At 55.2% G+C, this 21,088-nt stretch overlaps 5 protein-coding genes across 5 annotated transcripts; 2 read left to right on the top strand and 3 right to left on the bottom strand.

The window, feature by feature from the left end:
• Positions 1–616: 616 nt before the first annotated feature.
• GMORB2_7611 (Sugar (and other) transporter) lies at positions 617–2,797 on the top strand (the record flags this gene model as incomplete). Its single annotated transcript, XM_035469576.1, has 5 exons — positions 617–894; positions 1,021–1,194; positions 1,278–1,371; positions 1,486–2,184; positions 2,492–2,797. 5 exons carry the CDS (start codon positions 617–619, stop codon positions 2,795–2,797), a joined length of 1,551 nt encoding a protein of 516 aa, XP_035320670.1.
• A 382-nt stretch (positions 2,798–3,179) lies between these two features.
• Positions 3,180–5,951, bottom strand: GMORB2_7610 (uncharacterized protein; the record flags this gene model as incomplete). Its single annotated transcript, XM_035469575.1, has 1 exon — positions 3,180–5,951. One exon carries the CDS (start codon positions 5,949–5,951, stop codon positions 3,180–3,182), a length of 2,772 nt encoding a protein of 923 aa, XP_035320669.1.
• Positions 5,952–14,281: 8,330 nt separating this feature from the next.
• GMORB2_7609 (uncharacterized protein) lies at positions 14,282–15,102 on the top strand (the record flags this gene model as incomplete). The annotated part of the gene is made up of 2 exons (XM_035469574.1): positions 14,282–14,600; positions 14,726–15,102. The coding sequence occupies 2 exons, from the start codon at positions 14,282–14,284 to the stop codon at positions 15,100–15,102; spliced, it is 696 nt and encodes a 231-aa protein (XP_035320668.1).
• A 1,172-nt stretch (positions 15,103–16,274) lies between these two features.
• GMORB2_7608 (uncharacterized protein) lies at positions 16,275–18,484 on the bottom strand (the record flags this gene model as incomplete). The annotated part of the gene is made up of 3 exons (XM_035469573.1): positions 16,275–16,895; positions 17,034–17,312; positions 17,549–18,484. 3 exons carry the CDS (start codon positions 18,482–18,484, stop codon positions 16,275–16,277), a joined length of 1,836 nt encoding a protein of 611 aa, XP_035320667.1.
• A 665-nt stretch (positions 18,485–19,149) lies between these two features.
• Positions 19,150–20,589, bottom strand: GMORB2_7607 (uncharacterized protein; the record flags this gene model as incomplete). Its single annotated transcript, XM_035469572.1, has 5 exons — positions 19,150–19,459; positions 19,555–19,958; positions 20,080–20,278; positions 20,368–20,487; positions 20,564–20,589. 5 exons carry the CDS (start codon positions 20,587–20,589, stop codon positions 19,150–19,152), a joined length of 1,059 nt encoding a protein of 352 aa, XP_035320666.1.
• Positions 20,590–21,088: the final 499 nt, after the last annotated feature.

The following is a 21,088-nucleotide window of genomic DNA, read 5'->3' as shown; positions in this document are numbered from 1 at the left end:
TCTCTTGTTACCTGGTCTCTCGCCTTCTTCCCTCTCTCTGTATGTGCCGAGGTCAACTTCCCCCCTCATCTGGCGGAAAACCGGACTAAAGATGTGCGCACACAACATGCAGTGATTATTATACCATATAGAACGCGGTATGACGCTTACCCCCTCCCGTCCCCTGCTTCCTCCCCTCTCACGAGGTTTGCTGTTTAAACTTAAAAACTTGGAGGGGCGTGAAGGGGGAAAGGGAGGGGGGGGGGAGTCGGTTTAGAAGAAGATGGAAAAGACAAGAGGTTAGGAGAAGTTCCCTACCCCGTCCCTATTCGATAATATCAAACATGTTGTTCTATCTCGCAAGTTGTGTGCGTGAGCGTCTAGCTTGACATGGGTTCTATTCTATCCTGTCGTTCTTTTTTTTCTTTTTCTTTTTTTTTTCTTTCCATGTATGGGTATTTAGAACGTCTAGTTCCCTCCCCCTTCTCCTCTTCCTTTGATCTCCAGGGAACTCACCTCTTGATTTGCTTCTGCTTCTTTTGAAAAGTCCTCTCGATTTCTAGCTCTCCCCTCTCCAGCCCCCCTTTCTCGTCACAGTTGCCCATACGCTGGCGGGTCAGACAGAGACGGTCACACCATGGCTGGAGGCGTCAAGAAACCCGTCAACATCTTCCGTCTGAAGAATGTCGACGAACCCCCGGGCACCTTCAACTGGCGTCTGTGGTTCGCCGTCTTCTCCTTCGGCCTCCTCGGTGCTGCCCGCGGCGTGGACGAGGGTCTCATCTCGGGCGCCTTCAACACCCCCAGCTTCCAGCGCGAGATCAAGTACAGCTCCTACTCCGAGGCCGAAAAGGCCGACATCAAGGCCAATGTCTCGGCCATGGTGCAGGTGGGCTCCGTCGGCGGAGCTCTCATGTATGTCGTCTCCCTTGCCTCCCCTGTTTCTCATCTCTCGTCCCTCATGTTTCACCGATTCCCTGCTTCCCGTATCCCCCTTCACCCATGACGCAGCAGTATTCCGGCTGACCGACACCATCATAGGGCCTTCGCAGTCTGTGACCGCATAGGGCGTGTCTGGGCCACTCGTGTTCTGTCCATCCTCTGGGCTCTCGGCACCGCTATTTTCATGGCTTGCGGCGTTAATGGAAATCTCGGCGGTATCTATGCCGGACGATTCATCGCCGGTCTAGGTGTCGGTATGACGGCAGTTGTTGGGTATGTCAGGAGAGAAGAAAGAATCTATCCTCTCACCATATCCTTTGATTACCCTGTCTAATTTGAAAAAAAAAAAAAACTAGCCCGATCTATATTGCCGAAATCTCACCATCCGCCATCCGTGGTCTCTGCACCTGCGTCTTCACCGGCGCCGTCTATCTCGGTGTTGTCTTAGCTGTATGTCTTTCTCCTCCTGCCGCTCGCCCCCCCTTTCATCATGTATAATCCGTCATGTTTGTATATTCTATTTAAGTTGTGGGGGGGAAAAAAAACTGAAAAAAAAAATATTAGTATTTCGCCAACTACGGTGCATCCGTGCACATTGACGGCGAATCAAACGACCGGTGGCTGGTCCCGACGAGCCTGCACATCATCTTTGCGGGGCTCGTCCTCGTCCTGACCTTCTTCCAGTCCGAGTCGCCCCGATTCCTGGTGAAGCAGGGCAAGGTGGAGCAGGCGACGCGGGTGCTGGCGTGGATCCGCCAGCAGGACACGGAGAGCGAGTACGTGAGGCGCAACATCGCCGAGATCCAGGCCGGGCTCGACCACGAGCTCGAGGCCAGCCGCGGCGTCGGCTGGGTCGGCAAGGTCAAGGAGATGTTCCTCAACAGGAACAACCTGTACCGCCTCTACATGACCACGTCGGTGCAGTTCCTCAGCCAGTGGTCCGGTGCCGGCTCCATCACCCTCTACGCCCCGGACCTGTTCGCCCTCATCGGCATCGGCGGCGAGGAGGAGGGCCTCCTCGTCACCGCCGTCTTCGGCATCTGCAAGTTCGTGGCCGCCATCTGCTGCGCCCTCTTCCTCGTCGACGTCATTGGCCGCAAGCGCGCCCTGCTGTCGGGAATCACCCTGCAGACCATCGCCATGGTCTACGTCGCCTCCTTCCTCACCGCCGTCCCCGAGCTCGGCGTCGTCGACGGCTACGAGATGCCAGACGACGAGAGGGGCCCCAGCAAGGGTGCCATCTTCATGATCTACCTCTCCGGCGTCGGCTGGGCCCTCGGTTGGAACTCGATGCAGTACCTCCTCACTGCTGAGCTCTTTCCGCTGCGCATTCGTGCCCTTGCCACCTCTTGGGCTATGACTCTACACTTTGCTAACCAGGTATGTAAAGAAAAAAGAAAGAAAAAAAGATGTGCTCCCTTTCCTTTTCCTTCTTTTCTTTTCTTCTGCCTTCTCCTCTCCCCTCCCCCACACCTCCCATTATTCTCAGTTCTTTCTTCTTCTTCCTTCCTTTCTTTCTTTTTATAAAATTTTTCCGTTTTTATTGTGTATACTAACTACTCGATTCAAGTACGCCAACTCCCGAGCTACACCAAACATGCTCCTCCCCGTATCTTCAGGCGGCATCTCCCCCAAGGGGACCTTCTGGTGCTACGCGGCCGTCACCTTAGTCGGCGGCCTATGGGTCTGGTTCTTCGTCCCCGAGACCTCGGGCCGCAGCCTCGAGAGCATGGACGCCCTCTTCGACCTCCCCTGGTACCGCATCGGACTGTTTGGCACCAAGTACGCCGAGGCCCGGGACCTGGTCATCGATGAGAAGCAGGAGGCTGCCGAGGAGCAGCAGGGTCAGGAAACCCGTGTCGAGAACAAGGTTTAAACGATCAATGTCACGTAACTGTCATGTCCGGCTCAACATGTATTCACGACTCCTTCTTTCTTCGCATAAAGAATGATATATAGTATCCTGGAATAAGTATGAACGTTATGACGCACCTTGAAAACAAAAAAAGGACGGCGTGAGATGAAGTGGTATACATGTATGCACTGCAACTGGACTTACATGCAGTGTGGGTCGCGATGCACGTATAGACCAGATGTCGGGGGAAGTTATTCATACTGTATCAGCATGCGTGTGACGGCGTAAGAGCATCACATCAGTACATGCAAATGTATATGTATATATAGATATATATGTATATGCATACTAATTAAGAAACAATTATTTTAGAAATAGGTGATACGGCGAATGATAAAGTGCTCTACGCCTCACTACTGTCGAGTGTCTTCCTGGCCCACGCCAGGTTCTGGATCGCCGCCAGACCAAACTGAGCAGCCGAGTTGGTCGACACCCACGTCGCCTCGTCGACGGGGACAGGCACATATGGCGCCGTGATCCTCTCACTAGTCCACGTCGAGTTGGGAACCAGGCTATCGGTCTGGTTGCTGTAGAACTCGGTCCAGGCGCGCTCCCCGACCGTGGTGTTGCCGGTCTGGGAGTAGTAGAATGCCGAGAGGCGCGAGTGGCCCTGGAGCAGGCTGGACTTGGCAAAGGCCTCGCCGTACCGGGCCGTCTGCTCCACCGATCCGGCGCCGTAGTAGTAGCAGTAGTCCAACCAGGCGTCCTTGAAGCCGGCCGGGGTCTCCTCCTCGCCCCAGTACTCGAGGGCCTCGGAGATGACCTCGGGCAGGCCGAAGACGGCGGACAGGTGGGACACCGATACGAGACCCTCGTTGTCCGGGTCCGAAGGCGGCGGGAGCAGCGTGCGGTTGTCAATGTCGTACAGGGCCGAGCCCGTCACGAAGCCGTTGGTCAGGTTGGCGATGGCCGCCGCCGTGCGCGTCAGCTTCTCGCGGGACTCCTCCCACCTCGGACCGCGGCGCTCCCACCCGATCAGCCAGGCCGCCGCCAGAGCGGCCCAGTCGGTGCCAAGGTTGACAGACGCCGGCTTCCCCGGCTCCGGCAGCCACCCGTCCGTGCGCACCTTGCGCTGCGCGTCCAGGTGCCCGTACACCTGGTCCATGTCGAGCGTCTCGTCTAGCAGGTCGCCCACGCGCTCGTCCCCGCCCGACAGGTAGAAGAAGTAGCGTCGGTACTGGGGCTGCGCGATGCGCGACTGCTTGGCGCTGTCGCCGTAGTGCAGCACGCCGTGGCGCGTGCCCACGCCCTTCCAGTCGCCGATGTGGTACACGTCCACCTCGCCCGAGTGGCGCGTCAGCGCCTCGCTGAAGCGGTACACGTCGGCTCGCCCCGTGCGCAGGAAGTGCTGCCAGAAGAACAGGTTGGGCGACAGCTCCGAGTTGTCCCAGCCGTAGCCGCCCACGTCGTACCGCCACGCGTGCCTGTTCTCGTCGTACGAATGCATGAAGTCGCCGTAGTGGAGGAAGCCGTAGAAGTGGCGGTCCTTGACCTGCGCTTGATAGTAGTCGTGGAGGAAGTCGAGGTTGTCTTCCAGAGCCCGGGCCTTGTCCGAGGTCGTGTCGGGCACATCCCAGTACGAGCCCACGCCCTTGGTCTCCCGTATGTAGGCAGGCTCGGGGAGGAGTACGGGAGGCTCGGAGAGGAGGCTGTTGAGTGTGCTGAGGCGCTCCACTGTGGGGGTCGCGTCAAATGCGTATATGTATGCTTCGTGCGTCTTGGCGATGCCCTTGGGCGTGTCGAAGCCGGGCTCGTAGTCCTCGTACGTGATCTCGAGCGCATCGAGCTGCTTCTCGTACGTGTCCAGGCCTAGCCCGTCGTGGAAGGGGCGCAGGTCCAGCGGCTCCGCATCCGGGCTGTACAGCCAGAGGGTGATGCTTCCAGAGTCCGACGCCGCGTCGGCGATGTCGATGCCGGCCGGGTGCTGCTGCCAAAAGTCGCGAAGACCAACGGCCACGCCGCCAACCGTGGCGCCGCCCAGGTAGCCCAGTCCGCCGGAGCGTGTGCCGGCCGCACCGGTGAGCCACGTATATCCCGACTCGGTCCGCTTCTGGATGGAGAAGCCGTCGGCCGACAGCTGGCTGAGCCTGAAGTCGTTCCAAGACGGGACCCAGTTCAACCTGGAGCTGACGCGCGTGTCCCACGTGCTGATGTTGGGCGTCTGTCTGCCCTCGAACTGGGCAGCGCGAACCTCGACTCCCGGGTCACGGCGGAGGCCGGTGATACCCTTGACGGCTTCGCTGAAGAAGCCGCCATCCTGGCCGGCCAGACGCACGTGCCGGTCGTACAGCTCCTCGTCGGCGAGAGGAACCTGGAGGCGGATCCCCAGCGCGGAGACGAAGTCGTTGTCCTGGTCACCGTCGAACACGATGCTGTGAATGACGCGGATGGCGTTCGAGCCCGAGTACAGGTAGAATCGCACGGTGAACGGCAGCCAATCGTCGTGATCGCCCCCATCGGCCGTCACCTGGTAGTTGCCGCCGACGGTGACGAGGGCCCGCACCGTGGTGTCCTTGGTGACGGACACGTTGGCGATCTTGCTCTCGAAGTTGTAGTAGCTGACCGATTGGTTGGCGCGGCCAGAGACATCGCCGACCAGCGCCGACTGCGAGTGGAGCACGAGCTTTCCGTCCTGGCCCACCGTCTTGCCGCCGGCCGTCTTGATGCTGCCGATCAGGCTGCTTCCCGACTTGGGGAAGGTGACGGTGATATTTCCCGTGTCGACGCTGACGGAGTCGGAGGAGTCTGCCACCGAGATGTCGCCCTTGGGTCCCCCGCTTGTCTTGGCCGACGCCTTGACGGTGTACTCGCTCTGAGGGCTGTCAGTGGCCCCGAGCGCGTGGGCGGTCCACTTGATGGAGCCGTCGCGCCAGTAGGCCGTGACCCAAGAGTCCGAGGCAACGTCCCCGCCGGCCGCGGAGATGGAGAAGCTCGTCTGGTTTGGGTACAGCTTCCCCTGCGACCACGGTACACCAAAGGTCGTGCCCGAGCTGTAGGAAGGGGCGTCGTCGTCGATCCAAGAAACGGTAGAGGCCTCGCCGTTGGTTGGCAGCGAAAAGGCGCCGCCGGCAAACAGGCCGGCAAAAGCGACAAGCACTGCCGGGAGCCTCGGCATTGTGAACTGTTGTCGCCGAAACAGATATCAAGGGATTGCTTCAATTCGGCAGAACAGGCAGCCTTGAAGGGACAGGTGAGGAAACAACAGATGCACGATGCAAGCCGGGAGTCGCCTCTTTTTCAACGTATCCACGGCTGTCGTATTCCGGGCGCTCGAGGAGCCGGCCGTCCCCCCCGCACGCAATTCACCCGACCGAGCACGACAGGTCAATATTGTCACGTTATGGTGGGACTGGATAATATTAGGAGGCGACGGGCCTGCATGTTGTATTGTATGTCTACAGTGTCGTGACTCGGCCTGCCAGATGTGTATGCAAAGCTGCGTGGAACCAGGTGGTAGCATCGGCAATGGATTCCACAATGAGCTTGCTTCCGTCCACGTCCACACGTACGTGATGGATCAATTCGGCGGGAAAAAAGGCGCATGCCGATGGAGGTTCTACGGGATTTCGGTCTATGGCGTAATAGGGGCCGACGGCATGTCGTATTGATGTGCCGGATGTCATCATGGCTCAAATTGGAGGCCGTTTTGCGAGAAGCAGAGTGCGGGGTCGGGGATATTAGCTCGGACGTGTTGATGAAGACTGGAGGCCGTGAACACCATTTCCCAGCCTCGAGTGCCTGGATAAACATTGTTTCTCTGCACGATGTAACGTAATGTACCTGACAAGAATATCTGGGAAATTCCGAAGATGGAGGGGCTAACGCGTGCTTCCGTACCAATGGCTGGATGGGCAGATGATGCCATACTCCCTAAATGGGCATCATGGTTGCGTGCTGCCGAGAGTTATATATTGCTATCCATGGACCATGAGGGAAATTTCCAGCAACGAGATATGGACGAGGGAAGGTCCATCGTCAGAAATAACTGTCGTAGCGTTATCGATTCCGCCGGATGGATGGACCTTGGTCAAAATTCAAGGGCATCCCAACCTGCAGGGTGTCTGTTATGTGGAAGACGTCCTAGAGACGTGCAGTTGCAACTTCCCAGCGAACATCGAGGTATTGCCGCTGGAATTGTGCGATGAATGGCTCTGGATGAGAGCAACCCCGTTGCAGACGGAGATCACCTGATTGGAACGCATGCCTAGTATACATGGGCCACAGAGCCACGTTACTGTGACTGAAGATGCTCTGACTGTAAGGTTCTGTAAAGTTTGACTTGGTGACTGCACAGCCATGATGCCAAGAAGTTGATGCCATCCGACAGACACGACGCACACCTGCGATCCGACACCATCAGATGAAAGCCGCATTCCGTACGTGTATGTGCATGCCCTTCTCCTCAATCCGGACTTCTGAGGGGCACGAGAAAGACCCGGTGCACCGTACCGGTCCGTGAATATATCTATCTATCTATCTATATATATATCCTCTAGCAGCCGCGTGAGGATCGACCAACGCCCGCCCTTGCAGGTAGCTTCGCTGCTACTTGCGGTGGATCGCGATGGATGAAAGAAAGGGGGACTGGATCTTGGCATCCAGGAACTCTTTTCCACGGTGACGAGACGGTGGATGTCGTCTGGCACGGTACAATGTACGTGTGCGTCATCGAGGAAAACGGGAGGTCCAGACTGGCCATCGTTGGCCGTGGTGGTGCGGGGGCGGGAAGGCATAGGCGTATGCCAAGATGCAGCTACTCATACAGGGAAGCGGTGGCTAGGGAGATGTTCTAAGGGGTCGACTCAGCCCCGAGGAGGTCTGCCTGCTGTCCGTCACCCTCTTTGCTCCAACACGACTTGTATTGGGAAACGATGCCGATTTCTTGGGATCAACGCTCCGGGACATCCGGAGGAACAATACAAGGCGGCAGTCTGGCCGTCTGGTAGAGAAGGGGTTTACGGGGTTTACGAGAGGGCGCCATCCAGTGGACTCTGGTGAGATGAGGCCGGTAGTAGATGGTATTTCCCGGATGCTAGGGGCGGTGGCATCCACGGACTGCGCTGGTAGATCGCCTGCTGGCCAGACCCAAGGGGTATCGAGGTCAAGACCCGGCAGTATGGACGCGCTGCTGCAAGACCGGATGGGAGAGGCGGATGAACTCGAACGTTCTGCACGCCTTGTCCAGCCTGAGCGCCTTAGGCCGTCGCGTCTGCCATCGTGCCACGGCTAAGGATACACTATTATATAATCTGTGCTGAAGGCTATATGGGCTATAGCAAAGGAGCGCCCTGATAGCCCTGACACACGTGACAGATCCACATATAGGTGCTCCACCTTAACATCCTTACAGCTTAAGCTTAAAACTGGTCTGCCGCTTGATACACAGGTAAGATAAAGTGGGTGAATACGGCGGTACTGCCCGGTACATCGGCATATCTGAAGCGATGTAACAGTCAAGATCTTGGCTTCAAAATAGGAATCAGCCATTAGACGGCCGGCAATAAGCTCAACAGCACGGTGTGGAGCACATGCTTCGACAGATCGACACGATACAGCGAGGCCATGAGACCGTCTTGTTCAACCATCCAACCATGATCTACGGCCTAGGCTTGGCTATGAGAAGTGTCGCACACGGGCTTCTGCTTTTGGTCAAGCTCTGGGCTGCCATCCCATGTTCCTTTTCGTAGCTCCCTACCAAATGTTGGAAAGTCGACTAGCTATACCCGCTCAGCATCCGACACGCGTACGGCTCAACCAAGCAGGCTCCTGGCTACATTCATACGTCGTGATGATTCATATATCATGAGGGGCAGCCATATCGGACGAGGGAGGTGACTTACCTCTACGCGGCCTGACTCTTCACAATTCCTTCTCTCCCTCTTCATCTCCCAAGGACTTCTTCCTGAAGCAATCAAATCGAGTCTACCCAGTCCCGACTCCGACCAGCCTTGATGGGTAAGATCTTGTTTTTTTTTTTTTTCTTTTTTCGATCCCTGAGGTATATTCCGGGCGGTGGGAGGTGGGGTCGCATCCTCCCTTTTTCTGATCATCGTGTGTCTACTTGGAGTCTATGAGGGAGCTCTTCGCCCTCATTCCCCTAGTGTCAAACTCCCTCCTACTCTTGTCCTATCATATCCAGAGCTAGTATTTCTGCCTACCGCTCATCGTAACCGCTCTAGACGAGGAAATGGAGCCTTGCATCGTCACACTGGCAGGAAAGGGCAATGAATATGCGCGAGGGATCGTTCCTGACCGACCGTGGCGTCTCGACCGATTCTCCTCTTCGGAACCCCCCCTTGCTGGTTCAACGGTAGAAGGGATCGACGCCGATGCCGATGCCTTTGGTGAAGAGCGGGGCCTGACGGAGCACCGCGAGGAGCTTCGTAGAGAGGGGCACTTCTCGCCTAGGTTGGCCAAGGCCCGGGGCCTCTGAAAACATCGACGCCATTTCCGAGGGGTGGAAGATCCTTCCGTGCAGAGAGGAGACAGATGAGTGAGATCAGCCCTGACAGCTGTGCTCTCTACGCGCCCTCTTCGCCGGATCGACCGCTGCCCAGGGGATGGACCGAGATGCTGCCGACGGCGCGCAAGAGTTTCTACCACGGCATCTTCAGCACAGAAGCCCCTGTTCTGCGGACTGCCCAACGGCGCCCCCTGTTCTTGCTCTGCACTTGTCAGGTGTTGGACCAACCACGTACTCGACTGGACATGTAGCGTCTCTCGGCGACTGGGATCACGGAGAGTCTGAGACCAGCGTCACGAATACCAGTAGGGTACGGAGGTGAGGGTGAGAGGTCTTGACTCTCCAACTCCTGTACCACGTAGGGTATCTGGGCAAGGCGAAGAAGATGGAGAACCTGAAAGAGAGATATCTATCATAGTTCTTGGCTAGGCAGCGGGACTGAGGGTCATAGGATGGTGCCGTCCTGACTCGGGCGAGACGCATGTATACATCGCAGTGCACAATATTGCTAGGGCTCGGATGACTCCGCAGGAAACCACCCCCACATAAGATCGGGAATGTGCGGGGTCGAGGGTGTGGTTGGTATGGCGCACGTCACTCCATCTACGCTACTACATCACCCTCTGTGCTGCCATCTGTCCAGGTCGCAACCCATTGACAACGGTGACCGAAGGTCCTGTCGATGGTCAGGGTCCTAAATCTCCAAGACATATACCCCAGATGAACGTCGCAGCTTTCGTAGCTCGTCGTCGGGGCTGGCCATCTCACCTTGGCGCCATGTGGTTCTGGAAGGCGACATCTGCACGGTACGGTGCAGAGATGTCCCGGACCCGATGAAGGTAGCGCCCTCTTTACAAGGCCAGTTACAGTATCTCATCGGCCGTCAGTGCTGCGTACTGAGCCAGAGCTGGTGGTGACGCGCTGCCGGAGCGGCATCTGGCAGCGCGACCAGATGAAATCCCGACCTCGGAATAGATGAATTCCAGAGTCAGTACCCAGGGCGCCGGCATCAGGAGAAAGACGCCAACTCCTTCTAGCAATTCTGCTTCTCGTTTGGACCACCAACACGCTCAAGATCAAGATGCCACCGACAACCTAGGCTATGCATCGCCACCAGTCCTCTTGGCAAGACATACTTGACTTTCCTCAGCTCGAGCCGCTGAATGGCCATGAGCGGGCAATCGGGAAGCGTCGCTTATACGGGATCGTGGCCTACTTCGAGCTCAAGGCGAGTAGCAAAACGCCGTGCAACCGACCGCTCCTGATCGAGAACACATGCGATTCTTCACAAGGCGGAAAGTCAAGAGATGATGCCATACGCGTCTTTTTTGAGCCTATGGAGACTCCCATAGCAGCAGCGTCACCTATCGATTACGCCGCTTTGGAAACGGACTTTTACGACTTCGCTACCTATTTGATGGATGGCCTCTTTATTCCATGTCTGTTGCGCTACTGATTTCCGTCGCACAGTCCCGCATGGCTACATGCGTTTTTATATATATAATAATAGTGAGAGCAGCTGGCAGTCGAACAATCCAGCCGTCGCCTAAATTCGACACTGCTGTGGCGAGGTTGAGGCAAGGCCACCTAGAGGTGGGCAAGATCGGTCGATGCCTTTACGACGGTGCTGTAAACTAATACTTATTTGATATCATGGACTTTCCGTAGATTCAGTCACTTATATCTTCGCTTGTTGGGTAGCGACCACAAATGTATCTTGCCGTAGGTATGATGTACGCATTCGGGGTATGAATGGTGATGTATGGCAACGGGGAAGAGCAGCAGAACATCGACGGCAGATGGCATCTACATGGCAAGCAAGGCTGGTCAGCATCCTAGCTACAAGCTAGACAGGACACCGGCTCTAGCCACATTTTACATCCGCCCCCCGACGCACCCTCTTAGATCGCGAACCACCCACGCCGTCAGTCCTTCGTCCAACTAGAGCTCTACTCTGAATAGGCCCTCGTAAGGCTTAGACTTTCTGCTGACGTTGCCGTTGTCGGTAATGGCATCCTTTTCAAATGGATGAGTCTATTCTAAGCTCGGAGAGGGGCTTCGTGCCGATAAACAGCGAGGGCTCGACCTTCTGTGCGGGTGGAAGCACATCGTCGATGGGGATATTGCGGTATTGCGGCGCCTCTACTGGCTTCCTGTTGCCGTCCTCGCTAGCCTTGCCCTATTCTTTCTCAGTATCCTTGCCATCCACCAGAGTCATCCTAGACTCTCCCGTCACTACACTCACGTCGTTACCCGGTGGCATAGGTCTAATTGTTAGAGACGTGAGAGAAACAATAGAGAAAGTGATGAGGTCTTGTACTTGAGAGATAGGAAAGAATGATAGAGAGGCAACTTTTAGGGTTAACTCAATTATTCATCTCTATCTTCTTTCTTCCTAGCAGCTTCTTGGCTACCTCTTTATACTAGTTCTAGGATCTTATCTTTGATGCCTTGAACTTATAATAATCGTTATATTTCCTTAAACCTTGACCGGATCTTTCTCAATAATCTCCTACTATCCTTCTTAGATATGGCTTGATGGCTTGATACTTCCCCAACTGTTCTTCATCCTTCGTCAGCACTTGAAATATACAGAATGTATATACATATACATATACATATATTTATATATTCATATATACTATCCCCATCATCTATGCGACCTACACATTATAATCTTTCATCGACACCTTAATCTCCCGCATGTGACCATGGCCAGTGGAAAATCAGGAGTACATCGCCCGGCTATTTTTCTTGTCGTTTTCACTACTTCACTGCCTTGGATATACATTGATTACGGCTTCAACTGAAACAAGAGAGCGGCGAGATTTCGATACGCTCCACATCCACATTGGCCAGTTATCCATCACCTCTTCTCTCAGATAATCTATCGTCTTCGATCTAGATTTCTACTCTCTACCCGGGCCCTCCATTCTTAGTGTTTCCCGTCTCGCGATATTGCTTTTGCGTCATGGCGTACTCTGAACCCGACCCGGAGATGTGCAAGACCACGCACGAGGAATCGGTATCTGCACGGAGGTAGGTTAGATGGATGGACAGTCAAGTAATGAGGGAACCTTGCGAGAACACACCACTGACACGGCCGGCATACATTCAAAGGTAGGTCAGGTGTGGTGTGGTGTCGAGTTCTTGTGTTGTTATTTGCTACGGTGCCGGACTCGACGGTTTTACGGTCGAGTCTGGCTCGTCTAATCTGCGTACAGATTCTCCATGACACCCAGCACTTACCCAGAGGGGTGTACTGAAGTAGACATATGAATAGTGAACTGTCTCACGACGGTCTAAACTCAGCTCACGTTCCCCGCTAGTCGGAGGGTGGACAGTCCAACGCTTACCGAGTTCTGCTTCGGTACGATAGGAAGAGCCCGGCATCGAAGGATCAGAAAGCGACGTCGCTATGCACGCTTGGCCGCCACAAGCCAGCTATCCCCGCGGTAACTTTTCTGGCCCAGCTTACAAGCTGTATCGGCGTAGGATTCGATTATGTCGAGCTGGTAGTGGCAAGTACACCTCCCCTCGAGGAAGCTACCTCTGTTCTTGAACAAGCAGATTCCCAGATGCGACATTGAGCCTCTCCCCCCGCTCTACGGGTTTGACGATCATGCTGGCCTGACCGAGTGCAAGGGATAGCCTCTGCAGCTAACAAAGCGAAGAAGATCCTCCGGCTTTAGAGTCGAGCGAGAAGGGACAGGGGAGAATAGTTCTAGAAATATTGACAACTGATTGGAAACAGTTTTTTTCTTCTTTTCTTTTTCACCCTGGATTCTCTGTCACGTATCCTTTCTGACCGAAGTGTATCATCCCTTCTTGGCAATACCTTACGTGAAGAGACGCCAATCTTGGGTGTGGGCGTCATCACAGGTACCTTGATTTGAGCTGCCATATCAACGACACCCCCCAGGAGTTGTCATTGAAACGTTCAAGTCGTCACCGGACGAGGAAATTAAACATCTTCTCTCTGCCTATTAAGCTCTTGTTTTACTCTTGCTCTGGAAGAGTGAAGCGCAGCGCATCCTGCCGTCTCCATTACTTGCGCGAGCAGATGCGGCCGACAACCTGCGGCAGATGTGAAACCCGATCTATCGTCTCTGCTACAAGTGATGTATTCAATGTCACTGCGGGGGTGGATCCGTACGAGGCTATGGAGTATTCGATCTCAACGGTTAAAGTATTTTAAGGCGAAGGCTTGCCCGCTCGGCAGTTTTCTGAAACCACCGGGTTGGCCTCTTTTTTCTTTTTCTGCCCCCCCCCCTCGAGGGGACGGGCGTCTCAGGTGTTGCCGCACCATTCTCTCCCGCCTTTTTTCCTTGATGTAGAAGGGGCTGATTGCGGATGTAAATATAGCTCTGGGCAACGAACTACACTGTAGATAAAAGCGAATAGATCGCCGACGTTTCGAGAGCATTATTCTTGTCTTTCTTCTGATTGCAATTCTTTTTTTTTTTCCTCTTCTATTTTTGTTCTCCGCGCTTTTCTATCTCGATTCTCTAACTACCTCATCACCGTCATTTATCATCTTTTCCTTTCACTATTTTTTCTTTCTACAGCACCGTCCTTGATTTATCCAGGATCATGGAGTTGAGTTCTGTCCGGTATCAGTCCAAGAGACTGCGGAGGTGAGCGACTGTTGAAATTCTCGCATTTCGGATACAAAGAGCTCGAGCAATGCTGATAGATGATGTAGATTTCGAAGTACGGAGATTTCGTCTCGTCGTCTCTTTGGCCGACAGGTTGCAAATAACCCAGAGGAAGAGGTAGAAGAGGAGGAGGAGGAGGAGGAGGTAGAAGAGGAGGAGGACTCAGACGATTCGAGCATCTCGGGATCTGAAGACAGCGATGACGACGAAGAGGACGAAGAAGAAGAGGAGGAAGGCGAAGAGGAGGAAGGCGAAGAGGAGGAAGGCGAAGAGGAAGAGGAGGAGGAAGAGGAAGAGGAAGAAGACAGTCCAATCCAGACCACAATGGTCCCGCTGGTCGAAGGTGGTATAGCCTCGAGCACATCGACGATATCCAGCGACAGCCCGGCGTCGACGTCTATCGAACCAGAAGCAGCGCCTACCGCCGACCCAGTGCTGTCCGAGTCAGCTTCGCTGCCGCCATCGTCAGGGCCCACCACGCTCCAGACGTCCACCATTACGAGCGGAGACCAGGCCGCCTCGCAGACATCTTCATCCCGGCCGACCGCTGAGCTGGCAAATGATGCCGTAGATGCACAGGGGGATGCGCAGGTCACCGGGCCTTCCCGACCTCGGGATATCGGCATAGTCATCGGGACAATACGTATGTTTCTCTCCGCCCTACCTCCCCACCCCCCGGCGGCAAAAGAAAAAAAAGAAAAAAAAAGAGATCCGATACTGGCTGCTTCCTTTCTCTTCTCTCTCTCTCTCTAACCCCTCCACCTCTAGTGTCCGCCGTAATCTTGATAGTCATCTTCATCTTCCTCTACAGGCGCCGTCAACGGATCAAGGAGGCCAAGGAGAGCAGCACGGGGACAGAGTGGACCAAGCCGCTGCCCGACGAGCCGCCCAACAACGACAAGGACTATCACGGCGTCAGCGTGTGGTCTATGAGCGCCAAGACGAATAACGACGACGGAAACAAGACGGGGACGTATAGCCAGTATGGAAACTTCTTCATCTCGGATGAGAAGACGGGACGAGGGATGATGGAAGAGTACGAATACATCGTTCAGCCGCCGGCGGCGACGGTGCGCTCCAGCAGGGATTTGCACATCGATATTTCGAGGCAGGCATTGACAGGAAAAGCTAGCCTGAGCCCTTGAGGCGGAGTTTGGGTTATATATATATATATATATATTTGGGAGCGCATCGAGGCGGGTCATGGCGTCTGGGTACAAGTAGGAATCATTGATATCACGACGATGGTGTTGGGGAGTATTGTCTCGTAATTTTCTCTTACACATTGATTGAGATGGATAGGGGTAGGTAGCTGTGTAACGGCTGGGAAGAAAGAAAGAAAGAGACAAGAACGAAACGAAACAGGCACAATGGAAATTTACTGGCGTCTTCATTACCTCTCGTTTCTGAATCAGCAAAGGTCCGTAAATTAGATGGAATGTCTCGAACCTCTCCTACTTGAAGCTTGGCTCAGGCAGAGCAAAAGCGATACCGGTGTATCGCGGTAGTCAGGGTGACCGTCTGCTCCAGAGATGACATCCTGCGCCCGATGCAGCCCCGTGCGGCGGCAGGGAACGGGACGAAGCACGGCTCCATGCTCGCCCTCCTCCTTGGGATCCATCCAGAGATGCGGGTTGTAGACCTTGGGCTCCGGGTCTGCTGTCGGGTCGTGGTGCGCGCCGTAGATGGTTTCCCTCGCGCCTCTGAACCGCCATGGAGGGCAGAAGTCATCCGGAGAGACCACGTACTTCTTCCTGCCTCGCATTCGTCCCTCTTGCCAGACCAATCGTAACCCGGCTGACCGAGTTGAGGGCGTGTGATAGTAACCGTGAATGCAAGGCTGTATCAAGGTCTCGTGAGTTTACAGTCAACCTCTGCCGTTGCTGTCTCTTGTCGCATCATCGTGCCATCGAGCTCAGCTCACTGCTCTGCAAGCCCTGTTATGGTCAAGACACGTTCTGTTTCCCAGTGGACTTCTTCCTTGGGTCTTAGCGAGAGCGATCCTGTATAGGAGCTCCGCGTACTCCGTTTGCGTGTACGATACCCACCTCGGGTGAGGAGTGTGCTGTTAGTACGTGCCTCTCCTGTTCGAATTTCTCCGTAGTCCCAATACGCAGGGGCCAAGCAGATGGCGTGGGAGATGGCACGTATCGAGCGCTGCATCGTCCGACAAGGCGAGTCCCATAAGAATGAGAAACCAGCCGTCAGCAATCGATCTGTTCGGTTGGTCTTTTTACTTCCAAAGTAGGCCGGCAACGGGCCCTACCCGGTAGTGCTTACGGGCCATCTTCATTTGCCTATTCTGTGTATTGAGACGTTATGTTACATCTATCCCCCGCTTCATTAGTTGCAAGTATGTAGATTTATGTGAAAACCAAAACTTCAACAATGCGCCGCTCAACCCATGGCAGCAAGGCGTGTCGCCATCTTCAGAATCCTTGTGACGACCCTCGGGTCCGAAGAAGGCAACCCTGGAGTGATACACAGTCTTCCGGTAACCTTGGCTACATGTGTACTTCTTGATGCAGACAAACAAAGGGTCGAGATATTCCTTCTTCTCGCCGTGACCCATCGGACACTGACCAACAGCTCGCCTTCCACCGTTTTCATATCGGAAGAGGATACCGGTGCAGTTGCCGTCTTCGGAGAAGACCGTCGCACTGCGGACGGCGTCCAGTTTTGCGAATGAGAAGTACCGTTCCGACCCGGAAAACGGTACGGGCCAGGAGTCCTCGAGCGTCGGTCTCATATCCGGAACAGACTCCGACAGCTCACGGTCCGGCTGTTTTATCGGCGAGTAGGCTCCGACGAGGGACGATCCCCTTGCTTCCCGCCGGTTATACACCAGCAGCCGAGGTCGCAGTATGGTGTGGCTCGTGGTGATGGAGTCGGCCAGACAGGTTCCCACAGTCACAGTGCCGACTAACTTGGTTTTCAGCTGAGCAAGAGCGTTAGAGACAATGATACCTAACTGGAAATTGGCAGGAGATGGAAAAATGAAAGTGAAGATGAACAAAAAAAAAAAAAGAGAGAGAGAGAGAGAGAGACAGAAAGACATTTCGATCATGGGAATTACCGATATCTGAAAGGCCCCGGGAGCTGCCTGCTCGACCCTCATCGCCTTGATAACATCGTGGTCCGCCAACGGTACGTAGATCCAGCAGTAACCGTCAAAGGTCAGTATGCGCGAAGTAGACGATGGCGGCAGCACCGTCAGCGGCGACTTTCGTGTGTGACCGTGAATATGAATGAGGCGACCCATGCGCATGACAAAGGTCAGCCCGGTGACCTTGTCCAGGTCTATGGTGCACAGACAGCTTTCGTTGTACAGCGATCCTACAGAAACGAACATGTCCTGGAGAAGATTATTCCCTTGCGGTGGTATAGGCGGTGTGGGAATGTCCCAGATAGGTATCCCTCGACGTGAAGTAGACCAGACTAAACGCATAAGGCCGTCCTGAGAAGAAGAAAAAAAAAGGAAGATCAGTACGAGCAGTCCGTGCAGTACACCTTCTCCTCTCCATCTTCTCGCCCCCCCTCCCCTCACACCCCAATGAGCGCGCTCGTGGCGATGGTTGATCGGTAACAGACCTGAAATATGGCCAAGACATCCTTGAAGCAGGACACGGGCTCGACTACGAACACCACATTGCTGATCCTCTTGGGGTTGAACGTCGGCAGCGAATCCTCCGAGAAGCGTTCGACAGATCTGAGGCCGTGCGAGTCGATAGCCAGGCGGATGATTGCCGACGGCGTCCAAGGCCCGGCTTCTCCCAGGACGACTGGACCCTGACCTCGATCCCACGAGGCGATGTCAGACAGCGGCATGGTGGTCGCCGCAGTGATGGGTGACGAGCCGACGAATCTGCGGGCGAGGTCAGCCGCTGCGACGATGCGCCAGAATACCGCATCTTCCGAGTATCTCTTGACGATCCTGACTAGTTCCGGCGGTAGCCTGGACAGCTCTGCCGTCCCGTATCTGGACGAGACGGCCTCGAGGGTGTCCTTGCTCAGCATGGGCAGGTCATCTTCCTCCAGGAAGAGAGCGGGCGCTCCCTTCCAGGGGACGCGCCAAGCCGTGAACCGCCAGAGGCTGTCCAGCAGCCCGGCCGTCTTACCTGCCGGTGCCTTGATGCACTGTCCGAGGAAGACTTTGAAGCAGTCGTGATGGATGGTGACGGATTCGGGGCTGGGCGCGCAGTGCTTGCAATCCGGCATCCAGCACGGCAGCCAGCCGTTGACCAAGTCCGACAGAGTCCCCGTTCCATAGGCGGTGAACGGAAATGCGTCGGTAACGAGGCTCGCCTCAGTTGCATGGGAGTTCCCGAGCACTAATGATTGATACACGTGAAGTCGAGTTAGATCACGGCCCTGGCATGCCTCGTTCGCGGTGTTCGTCGAGGCTTCCAATCCTGAATGGTAGCGCCAGGGTTTCTGAGACTCACTTCCCACACACTTCTCACCAGCGGAGAACAATCCACCGCAGATGCCGCATTGGTACTGCAACCTTATATGCCGCACAGCCATGACTTTCTCTTCTCTTCTCTTTTTTTTCCTGTCTCTCTCTTCTTCAGAGTGCAGAGATGTTATGCTGAGGGCGCATTGCTGTATGTTCTCATGCAGTTCCTCGGTCCTCTTTTTTTTCCTTCCTTTTCTTTTTCCGGCTGACAAAACAGGACGGCGTATTCGGGCGCTTAATGCAATTTCGCGGGGTTGTAGGATTCCATGATTGTAACGTCAAGATGCATGCGCCTGTATGGAAACATCACATAAGCCCCACCGGGAAGAACGCCGGGCAAAAAAAAGCTGGCCCTCCTCCATGGATCCTCATCACCTACGTTATTCACCATCCGCTGTGACGGTGCTGTGAGGGTAAATCTTCAGCAGCCGTGCGGCTCTTGCTGCCTAAGAGAATCAACGTGTCGTATCAGGTCGTCGCCACGTCGGTCGATTATGGGTCCCTCCCTCTACGACGGGTAACAGCATCGGCCTCTGCCTGTTGGGGCGACCCCTCCACGCGCACGCGGCAGGATACGATTGAATTCTCGCTACGAGTCTTGAGCTGCGGCTACTGAGGAGGGTGATGTCCTGAGAGAAGTACGGGAAACATTCCGGACCGGGAGCAGTGAACCCTCCAAGAAATTGACCTCCACCTCGATGGGCCGACCCCAGCCCCGGGCAGACCTCCAACCCTACAGCTTGGCTCGTGTACGGCCGTCGGCCAACCCGGATAGCAGATCAGCAACGAGATCTACAGAATCCGACGCCATCCCGTAACCGGCTTGGAAGCCGGTACCCCCTGCGCCGTAATCGTGTACCAGCATCCTCTCGCGGCCATGGACGACCACTCGCTCCTTCTCGACCCGGGCTCCCCCCTCTCGCGACGGTCGCAGACCGGCAAAGGCTGCGAGCACTTCCGGCTCCTCCTTCGCCAGCTCAGCCTCTAGACTCTTCGTTCTCTCGAGGATGGACTGGACCTCGTACGAATAAGTGGAGGCATCGCTTCGTCCATACAGCTCAGTCAGCAAGTAGTCGGTATCACGCAATGATGCACTATTCAAAAGTCTTGCCGGACGATATGGCGCGCGCGCACTTACCCTACACCTTTCTGAAGATAGCCGCCGAGGACGACATTGCCATTGGACCCCGGGCGCGGGATGATGTACGTCACGAACTCCTTTCCGTGCCGCATCGTGGTCTTCGTAACGCTCGGGGCTCTGGCGAGGACGATCTGACCTCTGGTGGGGTAGCATCTGGCGTCCTCCACACCGGCCAGGGTTCCGGCCGCCAGGCCCGTGCAGTTGAAGGCGATTCTGGTGTCTTCGCTGGCAAAAGCCGACGAGATCCCGCTGAGCTTCTGGCGCCTGAATCGGACGCCATATTGACTCTTGAGACGCCGGTAGAGGTGCTCGATATACTTGGGCGCGTTCACCGTAACGGTGGTAAAGGATATGCCAATCTTGATCCCCTCCGGGAGCTCCTTGGGTGCCAAGATGGCAAACTGACAGATCATCATCAGTCTCTGCGGGTCTCTTGTCATTGCTGCTGCTGCTGCTGTTGTTATTGTTGGGGGGGGGGGGGAGGTTGCCGGGGTAAAGGGGGCCGACGGGAAATCCGCTCACGTCCTCAAGATACGCCGACATGGCCTTGATCTTCTTGGTGTCGAGATGGTCCTCCCAATATTCGATTGCCGGGGTGCGCTTGACAGAAGCCCTCTCGCCGTCGGCCGATGCAGTCTTCATGAGCTGTGTGTAGCCCAGGCGATCCCATCGTAAAGCGTTGGCATCCGTGCCCGAGATTGCCGAGAAATTGCACCCCGCCCTGAGTGTGTGCGTGTGTGTGTGTGTGTGGATGGCCTCCGTCAGCTTCCTGTCTGCAAGCGTTAGGGTGTACCGGATTTCAGATTTTACCATGGCGATGTGTACGTCGCGGCCGTGTCTCCGGGCAGGTACTCGGCAACGACTGTGACATGACGGCCGTGTCCTCTCTCGGCGAGGACCAGAGCCGTGTTGAGGCCGATGATGCCCGCGCTGGATCGTACGCTGTCAGCACCATCACTTCACATCATCCATGTACCGTCGAGAATGTGGAATGCGCTGCACGTACCCGACAATGACAATCGAGTCGCTCATGATTGTCCCCCCCCGCAAGATTGTCCGGTAGAGATTCTATCGGATCTTGTTGATCTTGGAGGTCTTTATTATAACGTGGGCCGGGGCGGGACCCAGATGTATCTACCGCTTGTCACTGATAAGAGAGTCTTCAATGCACATGAACCGATATCCGCTCATTGGCCGACTCCGCAGTCGCAGTCGTAGTGTAAGGAAACTGTTGGCGGCCAAGCGGTCTGGCTGGACTCATCCTCCACTTTATTTTTCGACCCCCGCGCCGAAGGTTGAATCTTGGTCCGTTGTCACGCCACGAAATTCCCTTGTCCCTGGAGCTCTGAGAGTGATCGGAGACTTGTTAGGCTTCCTAAAACGAGATGATCAGAAATGATAAGCCTTTCTTACATGCGTGCTTCACGTTTCTGCTCTTGCGAGATGGTGTACTGCTGAGCACTGCAGCTGTAACTATACTCGCACCAACCCAACCCCCCCCAAAAAAAAAATTATTAAAATTAAAAAATTA

The sequence above is a fragment of the Geosmithia morbida genome, assembly GCF_012550715.1.
Source record: "Geosmithia morbida isolate 1262 chromosome Unknown scaffold_9, whole genome shotgun sequence".
Lineage (NCBI taxonomy): Eukaryota > Fungi > Ascomycota > Sordariomycetes > Hypocreales > Bionectriaceae > Geosmithia > Geosmithia morbida.
The sequence above is the reverse complement of the archived record's forward strand: the minus strand, read 5'-3'. Positions and strand labels throughout refer to the sequence as shown.